Source organism: Penicillium malachiteum (genome assembly GCF_028827825.1).
Source record: "Penicillium malachiteum strain IBT 17515 chromosome Unknown utg000001l:1.0-8184562.0:1.0-8186909.0, whole genome shotgun sequence".
In the NCBI taxonomy this organism is placed as follows: domain Eukaryota; kingdom Fungi; phylum Ascomycota; class Eurotiomycetes; order Eurotiales; family Aspergillaceae; genus Penicillium; species Penicillium malachiteum.
In genome coordinates this window covers 3,482,788-3,495,626 of record NW_026643094.1, presented here as the reverse complement: position 1 = coordinate 3,495,626, position 12,839 = coordinate 3,482,788, and the positions used below count along the sequence as shown (strand labels likewise).

The 12,839-nt window shown below is 46.6% G+C and overlaps 6 protein-coding genes across 6 annotated transcripts; all 6 read left to right on the top strand.

The window, feature by feature from the left end:
• Positions 1–24: 24 nt before the first annotated feature.
• Positions 25–684, top strand: N7483_001319 (peptide alpha-N-acetyltransferase MAK3; the record flags this gene model as incomplete). The annotated part of the gene is made up of 2 exons (XM_057084756.1): positions 25–372; positions 436–684. 2 exons carry the CDS (start codon positions 25–27, stop codon positions 682–684), a joined length of 597 nt encoding a protein of 198 aa, XP_056950905.1.
• A 431-nt stretch (positions 685–1,115) lies between these two features.
• Positions 1,116–1,445, top strand: N7483_001318 (uncharacterized protein; the record flags this gene model as incomplete). The annotated part of the gene is made up of 1 exon (XM_057084755.1): positions 1,116–1,445. One exon carries the CDS (start codon positions 1,116–1,118, stop codon positions 1,443–1,445), a length of 330 nt encoding a protein of 109 aa, XP_056950904.1.
• A 1,148-nt stretch (positions 1,446–2,593) lies between these two features.
• N7483_001317 (seipin co-factor family protein) lies at positions 2,594–3,295 on the top strand (the record flags this gene model as incomplete). The annotated part of the gene is made up of 1 exon (XM_057084754.1): positions 2,594–3,295. The coding sequence occupies one exon, from the start codon at positions 2,594–2,596 to the stop codon at positions 3,293–3,295; it is 702 nt and encodes a 233-aa protein (XP_056950903.1).
• A 2,393-nt stretch (positions 3,296–5,688) lies between these two features.
• N7483_001316 (uncharacterized protein) lies at positions 5,689–5,960 on the top strand (the record flags this gene model as incomplete). Its single annotated transcript, XM_057084753.1, has 2 exons — positions 5,689–5,897; positions 5,942–5,960. The coding sequence occupies 2 exons, from the start codon at positions 5,689–5,691 to the stop codon at positions 5,958–5,960; spliced, it is 228 nt and encodes a 75-aa protein (XP_056950902.1).
• A 1,090-nt stretch (positions 5,961–7,050) lies between these two features.
• N7483_001315 (Ras GTPase activating protein IRA2) lies at positions 7,051–9,539 on the top strand (the record flags this gene model as incomplete). The annotated part of the gene is made up of 3 exons (XM_057084752.1): positions 7,051–7,264; positions 7,327–7,460; positions 7,536–9,539. 3 exons carry the CDS (start codon positions 7,051–7,053, stop codon positions 9,537–9,539), a joined length of 2,352 nt encoding a protein of 783 aa, XP_056950901.1.
• A 1,537-nt stretch (positions 9,540–11,076) lies between these two features.
• N7483_001314 (SEC14 family lipid-binding protein) lies at positions 11,077–12,361 on the top strand (the record flags this gene model as incomplete). Its single annotated transcript, XM_057084751.1, has 3 exons — positions 11,077–11,321; positions 11,484–11,607; positions 11,678–12,361. The coding sequence occupies 3 exons, from the start codon at positions 11,077–11,079 to the stop codon at positions 12,359–12,361; spliced, it is 1,053 nt and encodes a 350-aa protein (XP_056950900.1).
• Between the last annotated feature and the right edge of the window lie 478 nt (positions 12,362–12,839).

Sequence of the window (12,839 nt, the reverse complement as noted above, 5' to 3'; positions counted from 1 at the left end):
TGGATCTTCAATGACTTTGCGGGTATGAGCCAAGATGCTTCACCGCTCCGCTACGTGCGGTATGAGCGCTCGCGCGAGAATGAGTATGTCGCCGCAATGCGCCAACTGATCTCCAAAGATCTCTCCGAGCCCTACAGTATCTACGTCTACCGCTACTTCCTGTACCAATGGGGCGATCTGTGTTTTCTTGCGATGGACGAAAAGGACGAGATGGTTGGTGTCGTGGTGTCAAAGCTAGAGCCGCATCGCGGTGGTCCAATGAGGGGGTATATCGCCATGCTGGCCGTGCGCGAGGAGTACCGGGGTCGAGGTATTGCGACAAAACTGGTGCGCATGGCTATCGATGCAATGACTGAGCGAGATGCAGACGAGGTTTGTGACAAGCTTGTTCCTGATCTCTGTCTTTCCAGTTAATTAATGTGTTGCACCCCACAGATCGTTCTCGAGACCGAAATGACCAATACCCCCGCAATGAAGCTATACGAGCGTCTGGGCTTTATCCGCAGCAAACGACTTCATCGCTACTATTTGAATGGCAGCTCTGCCTATCGCCTTGTCCTTTACCTGAAAGAAGGGATTGGTTCGATTCGAACGGGGTTTGATCCTCTTGCGCCACCACACCCGGGAATGGCAGAACCACCGATTATCCCTGCTGGGGCTACACAAGGCGATAGCTCAGGATAGTCCTAAGACCAGGATTTCCTGGGCATATTACATGATGATGCGACATGACCAGAAGAATAGACTTACCCTTTCACATGGAACCGGCGTTCAGGTATAATATCAATTAAATACCCTTTTGGGTACTCTGGCCTTCAACTTGGAGTTCTTGTACATTCTCTGCTATTTACATAACTTGTATGGGCCGTTTGGTCCATGGTACCTCAGCTATGATGTAGAAATTACGATTGCCCAGGTGATGATATATCTAAACTGGAGGTGCCATGCCTAATTGGGGGTATCCAGGTGAGAAACGTGTGGTCGCGTACACTTTGAGCGCCGACAGCATTACTTTTTTTCTAACTTGAACATTTCAAGTTGAGCACCCAATCTCCTAATCATTACCTCGATTTTATTCCTCAAATATTCTTTTTATTTTGAAATAGGTAATAATAATGCCAGACACACAATACACTAAGCTCTGCAAGCTCGACTACAAGGCCGCGCTGGTCTTTGCAGCAGCTCTCGACTGCAATGAGGGTAAAATAACACCGCAACAACTACAAAGAACAGCCGAAACAACGGCATGGGAGTCAGAACACCTTCTAGATGGTCTGTACTTCCATGCACGAAACCTGAAAGTTCCAGGTGTTGGTATCATCTTCACAAAGAATTCTTCGCCAGGAGCCCGCTTCCTGGCTGAGGTCAAAAAATCATGGATGGAACCTGGAGCACGAATAATCCTCCCACTAGGTTTTTGTGAGCACTGGGACTTGAAGTTATGAAGCTTAAGGAGGTCACGCTAATTGCAAATAGTGAGATACCTTAACAAGCTCCCGCTTCATGAACCCCGTAGCATGATTACTCGCAGAACACGCCTTGATCTTCTTCTCGACCATGTCTTTCTCAGAGCAAACGGTTCCTTCTCGAATGCACTAACCCTGCAAAGTGACCTCGAATGGACCTACAGCGGCTTACCATATCCAGGTGAAGACTATACCTGTGCCTGTTATGGTGTTCCATACTATAGCGTATGGTATGGTCCTCTCGAGGAGCTTGCCACAAATTTTGTTATCGTACATACTGAATTACCAGGATATTTTGACGAGGGGGAAGTTCATGCGTATATGGGTAAGATACCAGGTCATTTATCTTCATAAAACAAGGTTATCTGATATACGATAGGTATGCTCCACTTAGCACGTCTGCGCAGTGGCAAAGCGAACTGTAAAGTGTATGGCCTAGCAACCGACTCAAATGAGTTTTGGTTTTATCAAATTGACAACAAAGGCAAAGTATGACCAGTTCTGGTTCAATAAGGATTCTCTAATTGCCGAGAGACTAATTTTTGCAGTGGAGTCACACTCTCTTGAAGCCAGTGTGCGGATCCTACGAGAAAATCGCCAGCCTTCTAGTCTCTATCTTCCATGAAGTGTATCTGGCATCAATGGATTCGAAGTCTCCAAATAAAACTCCTAAATCCCAGTTGAAGGTCAGGAAGTTACCAATTCAAGGCACACACGAGACCTCATATGAACGTTTATTAGTGATGGATCCACCAGGGTTGGACACTTGGATCAATTAACAACCCACAGCCACGTAGTTGTGGCTAAGATAAACATTAAATTGGAGACACAGGGCATCATACTTCATCATTTTGTTGATTTCTTTGCTACATATCATAGCCTGTTTAGTTGCATTAATGAAGAGTGGGAGGGTCGAGTTAATCTATTTTAACCAGTTTACGTAGCGCCCCCTACGTCATCACCGTATTGAATCGTTGATATAGATCTATGTCGTCAAATCGTAGATTTCACCTTAAAATAAAAAGACATCTCAGCTTTCAAGTGAGTAAATAGCGACCGAAGATCCGACGTGTCTCTTGAAGCTCAAGCTCTTTAGCATCAACAGTAATCATCACCTTAACTCCACCATGTCTCTCGACTCCGTCACCGGCGGTGTCACAAATCGCATCCCAATAAACAAACTCGAATCAACAACAACTCGCAACGTGAAAAACATCCCAAAACTAGACCGACCCGTGAAACAGATCAACAAATCCACCAAAGACCTTACAGACCCCATAGTTCCCGGCGAATTCCCCCGCGATGAAGGCCAACCACGCACACAACACGACCCAGCTCCAGTCGAAGGACTCTGGTCTAGTATGACAGGATGGATGTCCTCTTTATTCCCACAAGCAATGGATCGTTTCGAGAACCTTGTCAAATGGCTCGTGGAATATATCCTCCCACCAGCGAAGCAAGGACAAATGTATGACGCAGCGTTGAAACGACCCATCGCGTCGACGTTTATTGTTTGCCAAATTATCTGCTGTGGAGTCCCGCTGCTTATATTCCTAGCGGGTGTTTTTCTGTTCGCAGCTGTTGCGGTTTTATTGTGGGCTGTGCTTTCGTTGCTGATTCTGGGTCCGGTCTTGGTGGTTGCTAGTATGATGGGTGTTTCGCTTTGGGGATGGGGTTGGATTTTGTATGGGTTGGTGGGATGGGTTGATCAGAAGTTTTTGGGTGGTTTAATTTCTAGGTTTTGGTTGCCTAGGATTCAGCCACAGGGTGATGATGAGGAGGGGGAAGGCGAGGAGTCAACGGGTGAGGATGAGAAGAAGGATACTTGAGCTTCTCTTCCAAAGTTTTCAGAATTCAGTTGATTGTTCCTAATTTGGGGGGGTTTCATAGCTGTGGGCTATTTAATTGTTAGCTGGTGTTTTTCATGGATATTTTCTATCAACTTGAATGGTTTTTGTCGAATTTGTTGTATATAATATTTGGGATGCTAGGGCTTACACAATACACGTGCCAACTGGAGGCCCGGGAAGGATTATAGTAGTTGGTTCAAATCAGATCAATGTGTACGTGGAATGTAGAATTGGAATTGGAGGCAAACCAGACCTCAGATTGCATATTAATGCATATTTGAATCGTTCAAATGTTAAATTTCACTAGTAGAAGAGTATTGAAAGTATGATTGCCGACATAGCATTGAAGCATTTTACCGGTGGTATGTGAGTAGAATTTGGAGCCTACTCCACCCTTGGACCTAGGCAAGCTTATAGTACCGATGGGTATACATAGTCACTTGTATCTCATTCGAGGGAATATTCAGATGTTGAGTGCATGTCCCGCATGTGCAGCTTGAAACATTGTAAATATGCCTGAGCTACTTGGCGGTTTCAAGGAATGACAGGGAACCAATACAGACTGAATAACCGAGTCTAGAGCAACCACATGGTGCCATTGACCAGTCATACCATGGCAATTGATAAGCACTGAGACTTCAAATTCGGCTGCCGGCTGCTGCAACCCAGAAAAAGGCAGCCATACTGAATGCAGATACCGACGAACAGTACCTCGAATGCCTGGTGTGGACTGCACATGTGCAGATCCAATACATTGCGTCAACCAGCAGCTATCCGAACTTATCTCGAAGCGCGTTTCACTGGCGCGAAGATCATATGGAGATTGACAAAAGATGAAAACAAATATGAAAAAAAAGCTCAATGTCCCGCTGCGGAGTACCCCAGCAATGAACCTCAGAAGCTCCAAGCTTTCCTAGGATACATTGCACAGACAACAATGTGGTCAGCCGACTCCCATCATTCCGCATGGACCACCATTCCCCGCTTAAAAAAAGCAGCGAAAGAAAAAGAAAAAGAAAAAAGATATGCAAGGTTCGACGGTGGATAATTACACTTCCATTGAATCAAGATTTGTTCGGACCTAACACCCCAAAGAGGCATGTACATAACTAGTTTCTAAAAGGAATTGGAATTGCGGAGTCATAGATCGGTGATGGCCGGATAAGTAGGATGCTCATCATCATTAGCATGATACACCGCGTACACGAGAAAGGGAGCTGCAATGGGAGCGGGCCGTTGATTTCCCATGTTCCGCGCACCTTTGAGATATATGCATTGCCGATCCTACATCCCTGCACACGCAAAGGTATATACAGCGGAAGAACCGCATAAATGCGCATAACCAAATAGGGGTGGTTACAGCTGCAACGGATCTGTGACGGATCTTGGCGCGTTTCATGACGGACGGGATGGGATGCATGTGGCCCGTGTGGTTGATCGGCCGGGCTGGGATGAGCATGGCGGGTGTGGTGCGGGTAAACTAGTGAATCGAAAATTTAATGAACAAAAAAAATACTAAAAAAGAAGATTTAAATAAAATAAGATAGGTGGAATGTTGATGTTTCTCCTTTTGGAGTCATTAGAGTCATTAGAGTCATTAGAGTCATTAGAGTCATTAGAGTCATTGCTGATTCAAGTTGACTTGCCGCTGCATTCCTTCTTACGCCACACCGGAGTATGTGCATAAAGTGTCTCAGCGACATGACGGATGTGTCACTGATAGAACGGCTTCGTGGTCAGGGGGGTAGGACATATGTACAGCGTGCTGAGAGTTCATGTGGAGGGGGACTTCGAGTCTCCATCCTGCGTCCCACTAGGATCCACTCTTGTGCGCATTTACCCCTGAGCAGCAAAGCACTGACCAGGAATGCAAGTGCACAGTTGCAAGGTAAAGATACAAAGTTCAATGTGAAAGAAAAAAAATAAAAATAAAAATAAAACAGAAGCAAACTTCAATTTGATACGTACCTAATAAAATTGAAATCAAATATCAAGAATGAAAAGGTTGAATAGAAGAAGCAATGAGGACGTGTTCAGTGCACCCCCGCATACTCCGTAGTCGGTAGTCCGTTACTCCAAATGTGCGATTAGAACAGTTTCGGATAGGGTAGAGGAGTTTGAGCTTGGGGCACTAAGAGATCCTGCAGCTTCTCTGTAGCACTTGAGCGATTTGTTAGAAGTCAGAGGGGTCACGCCACGAGACCACCAAGAATGCGTGATCCAAGTTGATTCAAATCAATGTGATGCCATTGCAGATGTTATCTATCCCAAGAGAAGGGAAACAAAGAACTCATATCAAATCAAAACCGGCCCGGTTTTGATTAGTTTTAATTATCCAAAAAACAAGTCCAACATTTATCCATCTCGGCACGATGTCGGAAGAAGTAGCCGGGAGTGCCAATCCGGCTGAGAGATCCGCTAAAGTCCTTGCGTATGAGACAACCGATAGTGTCGAACGATTGATGCACCTGCAGCAGCCAAGACCCCTCAATGGGTTGAGAACAGTGGAGTTCCTGTTCGGACCGGGAATGAGGTCAGTGGGATGCGGAGGAAAGGAACAAGGAGCGATAAGCCTTCCGATGTTAGTGATAGACTTCCTTTTTTGTGTTATACATAAATCCCTAGATTGGAGAGAAGGAATTGAGACAAGGACTTAAACTGAAACTGGAAGGTTTTTTATTATTTTATTTTCTAACCTTCAAGGAATGCAGCGTCCACATGGAGGTCTCGTGGACAAAGTCCGCACCGTCTTACCCAAATTAGGGCGGTTCAATCAGAATCCCCACTTAGGAGTCAGTGCGGCCCGGCTAGGGACCCATTTTCTGTTCGGATGCAGGTACCTGCGAGTAGGATATATGGAATGAGGGGAGGGGCAAAAAGTTCATTGCTTGACGTCAAGACCATTAGAGTGATAGGCAAAGAAGTAAAGGGGATCATCGGCAGTGGCGATAAATATAAGAACCTTGGAATCCATTTCCCATACTTCTTCCATTATGAACCAAGGTTAAGAAGAGAAAAGGGGCGAACCAATATTTGGTCCAGGGGTAAACATTGGAAGAAGAAGAAGAGAAGAAGAGTTGAAGTTGAACAATGATGAAGTTTCAACAATTAAATATAGTAATGAAAGTAGAATCTACAATTTGACAAGGTAAAGAGAACTCATGAACTACTTAATTAAAATCTACTAGTAAATATAATAATGTAAAGGATAGAAATATTTAAGATAAAAATTCCCCTTGCATAAGATTTATCATATAAGAGAAACCTCGGAAATCATCAGCTCCACAATCCCCTTTTCCCCAGAGAGAATTATTCTTCCTTGATCTCTTTGATCTTAACTTGAATCATTCTTAATTCTCCTCTTCTATTCTCATACTTCTCTCCTTTTTTTTTTTTTGTTATCCCTACAGTTTACTTGGATCATTGTCGGATTCTTCCTTGTTCGCCCTTTTCCCCCCCTTTCCATTGGGAACTTTGACCCCTTGTGGGAAGGAAAAAAAAAATTCTAGGTATGATTCTCTTTTCTCACAGATATTTCTCCTACATCCTTTTTTTTTTAAATTTTTCGAAAATACGGAGAGAGAGAGAAATAGGGAGAAATCAAAAGAGACTCAAAATCTCTAACTCACTGGCATTCACTAACTGATTTTGCCTTATCTAGACTGACGCGCAAACATTCATTAGGTGATCGTGCAGTCCAACTGCCCCTCGCAAGATCACCCTGAGATTCCAAAATGTCCGTAGCGACGATGCTTCAACCTGCATCCAGAGTCTCTCGAGCCTCTTCTTCCTCCTCGTCCTCGTTTCAGCCCGTCGCACGACAGAACACAATGTCGTCGCACGATACTCGGTCGCTCCGCCAATCCAAGCGGATGTCGGTCACCGCGTTGTACCTGTCCATGTCCGCCAAGGATAGAGACTTGGAAATTTCAGATGACCTGGCGCGAGGTAGGAATACAATCTCTATAGTAATCGATCAGGAAAAATTGCCGTGCTGACCCCTCACACAGCCCAGAAACACCTTCGAGAACTCAAGTCCAAGATCTCCTCACAGTCCAAGAAGAACTTCGTTCTAGAGAAGGATGTACGCTACTTGGACTCTCGAATTGCATTGCTGATTCAGAATCGCATGGCTTTGGAGGAGGTAAGACAAATTCCAATTAACACTAACCCCCCCTAAATCCCAAAAGAATTCCCTCCACTCACACAAACGCCCTAGCAAAACGAAGTTGCCAGTCACTTAGACGATACTGCCGACCCGCAAGAAGGATTCTTTCCCAACGATGAGCGTACCCAGAAATACGGCAATCTACTTTTCTTGTTGCAATCGGAACCCCGCCACATCGCCCACTTGTGTCGACTAGTCTCTATGGCAGAGATCGATTCGCTCTTGCAAACGGTCATGTTCACCATCTATGGTAACCAATACGAAAGTCGTGAAGAGCACTTGTTGCTCACTATGTTCCAATCCGTCCTTACGTACCAATTTGACAACACTCCCGAATACTCCTCCCTCCTGCGACAAAACACCCCCGTGTCTCGGATGATGACAACCTATACCCGTCGCGGCCCCGGTCAGAGCTACCTGAAACAAGTCCTTGCCGACCGAATCAACTCTTTGATTGAATTGCGGGATGTTGACTTGGAAATCAACCCCCTGAAGGTGTACGAGAGCATGGTGAAACAGATCGAGGAGGAGACGGGCTCTCTGCCTGACTATCTTGCTCGCTCCGTCACGGCAGAGGATGCAGCCGCCAACGAACAAGTGCAGGCCATCATTGCGCCCCGCTTGAAGATGTTGACAGATATTGCCAACGGGTTCCTGACGACCATCATTGATTCGGTGGATGAGGCGCCATACGGAATTCGCTGGATTTGCAAGCAGATTCGGAGCTTGTCTCGCCGCAAGTACCCTGATGCCCAAGACCAGACGATTTGTACTCTGATCGGTGGATTCTTTTTCCTGCGCTTCATTAATCCCGCAATTGTCACTCCCCGCTCCTATATGCTGATTGATGCTACGCCCACCGATAAGCCCCGACGCACCCTGACTCTGATCGCGAAAATGCTACAGAACTTGGCCAACAAGCCCTCATACGCCAAGGAGCCCTATATGGCAAGCCTGCAGCCATTCATTGAGTCTAACAAGGAGCGTGTCAACAAGTTCCTACTCGACCTTTGTGAGGTTCAAGATTTCTATGAGAGTCTGGAAATGGACAACTACGTTGCTCTCTCTAAACGGGACCTCGAGCTTCAAATCACTTTGAACGAAATGTATGCCACCCATGCGCTTCTGGACAAGCACAGCGCAGCTCTTACCCAGGATCACAATTCCCACCTTTCCCTCTTGCTGCAAGAATTGGGAGTATCCCCACCCCAGGTTCCGCGCAAGGAGAATCGAACAATCACGGTTCCCTTGTTCAGTCGATGGGAAACCGCCCTGGATGACCTGACGGCTGCGCTGGATATTACTCAGGAGGAAGTCTTCTTCATGGAAGCCAAGTCTACATTTGTCCAGATCCTCCGATCGCTCCCTCCCAACTCTTCAGTAGCTCGTCGACCTCTGCGGCTGGACCGCATTGCCGAAGCTGCTGCCACTCTGAAGAATGACGCAGTTATGGTACGGAAGGGAATCCGCACAATGGAACTGCTGAGTCAGCTACAGGATATGGGAGTGATCGATCGATCGGATGAATTCAGTCTTCTCCGAGACGAAGTGGAGCAAGAATTGGTCCACCTTGGTTCCTTGAAGGAAAAAGTCCTGGAGGAAACCCGAAAACTGGAAGAGGTCTTTGCCACCATCCGTGACCACAACGCATACCTGGTAGGCCAGTTGGAAACCTACAAATCTTATCTCCACAACGTGCGTAGCCAATCTGAGGGCAAGCAACGGAAGAAGGAGAAGCACCAGGAGCTGGGACCCTACAAGTTCACCCACCAGCAACTTGAGAAAGAAGGTGTTATTCGGCGCAGTAATGTGCCTGAGAACCGCCGAGCAAACATCTACTTTATGTTCAAGAGTCCTCTTCCTGGTACTTTCGTCATCAGTCTGCACTATAAGGGCCGAGCTCGTGGATTGCTTGAGCTTGATCTCAAGCTCGATGATCTTTTGGAAATGCAGAAGGACAACCTGGAGGACCTTGATCTGGAGTATGTCCAGTTCAATGTCACCAAGGTGCTTACTCTGTTGAACAAGCGATTTGCACGCAAGAAGGGGTGGTAAACGCCACACTACATCCCCAACCCCTTTCACTTTTATGATCGATATGAGGTCGAGTAGAGGGGGACCAACAGTACCCCTTTCTCTCTCTTCTCTCTCTACAACTTGAGTTCCACCAAATTCAAGTCAACGGTGACATTCGCCACTTAATCTTTTGATGACCTGATGGATCCGGATCTTTAATCCGATTTATACATGAGCCGTCCATTTGACCATCAATGAACGGAATGAAATTCTCCCCCTGCCATGAATCAGACACTCTCCCCACCTCTATTCCTTGGTGGGGTCATGTGTCTAGTGTGAATGTTGTCGATACACGAACATATCTAAAGGAATATGATCGTCGGTGATCCCGCTGGTTCGGGATTTGCAGGTGGTCCTTCGAATATTCCTTTGGACATTTCTTTTGTTTGATCTCCTTGATTTTCTTGGTTTTCTTTCTGCAAGTTATACCCAGCGCATAGTTTTGTTGTTTTGTTTTGTTTTATGTGGTTTCAGTTCGGGCTTGTACCTTGAGCATGGCCTGTAATCTTGATGTCTGGCAATTGTTCATGCTGCGCTATCACCGCTCCGACCCTTCGAACGTTGGGTCTATCTGCGCTGTGTATAATAATATGTGTTTATGTCTTCTGCGATGTGTGGTTGTTTGGATTGAATACCCGTATGTTATGTATGTTTTTTGTTTATCTTTTTGCCAATGCCCAATATGTACATGAACTCGATCAATATCTAGACTCAGATACTCTTAATAATGAATGGTAGATGCCAGTGATCTACTCTTCCTATACTGTATTAGTAGTACATCATGATGGTGGGGTTCATAGCCACTTCCCAGTTATGAGGTGGAGTAGATGACACCGCCTCATGCCCCTCTTTATACCCCCTGTCCCCTTACTAGTAGTATTTAAGTTCCCCCTTTTATACTCTATGTCTGACAAGCTGTCATGAAAGACAGAAAGTAAGGACGAAAACTTTCAGCTTGAACTTAGGGTTAAAGGGGTTCATCTGAAATTTCAATATCTAGGCCGCATATAGAAATGGCAGAGTTGGGCCGCTTGCGGACACTCCAGATGTCCAGACTGGAGTGCTTTTTTCGTACTCGTATTAGCAATAGGGCAGATAGACATTGGGGATCATTTTATTACCTAAATAGTCATGGCCTTTATCTTCTAGTATTTGATGAATGCAGCCGTATCCAATAGCTCAAACAATCATAGTCAGATCAATAGATGTAAGAGATTTGGGCATCTTTTCCTAGTTGTACACCGATACTTCGGCCCCCTGATCCTCAAATCACTCCTTGAACTTCGATTAAGAATTTCTGTTAACTTTTTACTACTGGATCAATATACCCTACTATTATTCCCGGATAAACATTGAGTTTGTGCCTTAAACAGCGGGCGGTTGTTTACAAACCCAGTGGGCGATCCGGCACTTTTTAGTCTCTTGTGGCCACTTGCGACTCCCTCCGCCTTTCTCTTTCTACACCCAACTTTCTTTCCACCCCACCACCTCTGTCCCCCAAGTATCATCATTCATCATGGCGGCCACCGAGCAGACATTACCTACTGATCCCAAGTACGATCAGTATGAGTTCCCTACCACCGCCCCTGGCCAGGCTGCTGGCTCTGGCCACCCCGGCCACACCACTCCGGAGCAGGACGAGAAGGTCATCAAGCTGCGTCAGGCCCTAGAGAAGGAGGGCTTCACCGAGCGATTGGACACTCTCACCCTGCTGCGTTTCCTCCGTGCCCGCAAGTTCGACATCGAGGCCGCGAAGACTATGTATGTTCCCCGATTCCTCGAGTTGTTGGCACTCTGCACGAAGAACCCTTGCATCTCACATGTGATTTCGTTTTCTTGTTTTCCAATTCCATTCCCTTTTGTTTTTCATCTATAACTTTTCTTTTCTTTTCTTTTTCTAACTTGAATCTTTTCATCCAACAGGTTCGTCAATTGCGAGAAGTGGCGTAAGGAATTCGGCACCGATGCTCTCCCCGCCACTTTCGACTACACGGAGAAGGCCGATGTATTCAAGTACTACCCCCAATACTACCACAAGACCGACAAAGTATGGCCCCTCACTGCTACTTCTAATATAACATGAGATACAGAATTGTTAACGTCTCTTTCTCGTATAGGATGGCCGTCCCGTCTACATTGAGAAGCTCGGCAAGATCGACCTCAACGCCATGTACAAGATCACCACCAGCGAGCGTATGCTCCAGAACCTTGTCACCGAGTACGAGAAGCTGGCCGACCCCCGTCTCCCCGCCTGCTCCCGTAAGGCTGGCAAGCTCCTCGAGACTTGCTGCACCATCATGGATCTGAAGGGTGTTGGTATCACCAGCATTTCTTCCGTCTACACCTACGTTCGCCAGGCCTCCGAGATCTCCCAGAACTACTACCCTGAGCGTCTTGGCAAGTTGTACCTGATCAACGCCCCCTGGGGCTTCAGCACTGCTTTCAGTGCCGTGAAGAGCTTCCTTGACCCCGTCACCGTTGAGAAGATCCACGTTCTTGGCAGCGGTTACCAGAAGGAGCTGCTTGCTCAGGTTCCCAAGGAGAACCTGCCCGTCGAGTTTGGCGGTTCTTGCGCCTGTGAGGGTGGCTGTGAGCTCTCTGACATGGGTCCTTGGCAGGAATCCGAGTGGGCTTCCACTCCTGCTTGGGCTAAGAAGGAGGAGCCCGCTCCTGCTGCTCCTGCTCCTGCTGCTGAGGCTCCCGCTGCTGAGGCTGCCCCCGCTGTTGTTGAGGCCGAGGAGCCCGTCTCCGAGAAGAAGGATGCTGAGACCCAGGAAGGCACTGCTGAGACTAGCGCTTAAGCGTTTTATAGCCCAACCCCCGTCCCCGCCATCATACATCCCCTTTCACCGTGCGAAAACAGAGAAGGAGAGAAGCAAAATTGAAAACAACCTACCTGAAATAGACAGAAAGCAGTTACTCCAGCCGCCAGTGCTCTGGTCCATGTGATAATCTTTCTGGTCGTGAGTTCTACCAGTCTTACTGTGGACTTCTGTTGGTCAAACCAGGTTTTGTCTTGTCTCTTCTGGACACTTTCCACACATATCATCCACGACATCCCCACCCACAATCTTGTGGGCTCCTTGCCCCTTTTTATTTCCTTGTTTACCTTTTCTGATCTAGATATCATCGAGAGTTTTCTTATTTTACATGTCGTTTTATTGCCTGTCGAACAAGCGAGTATACCGCGCTTGATATAGAATGGCAAGTCCGCGGTGGATTTAAAAGCGAGTTGAGGAGTGAGGTTGAAGACTGGCCTTTGCTTATTATTGACAATGG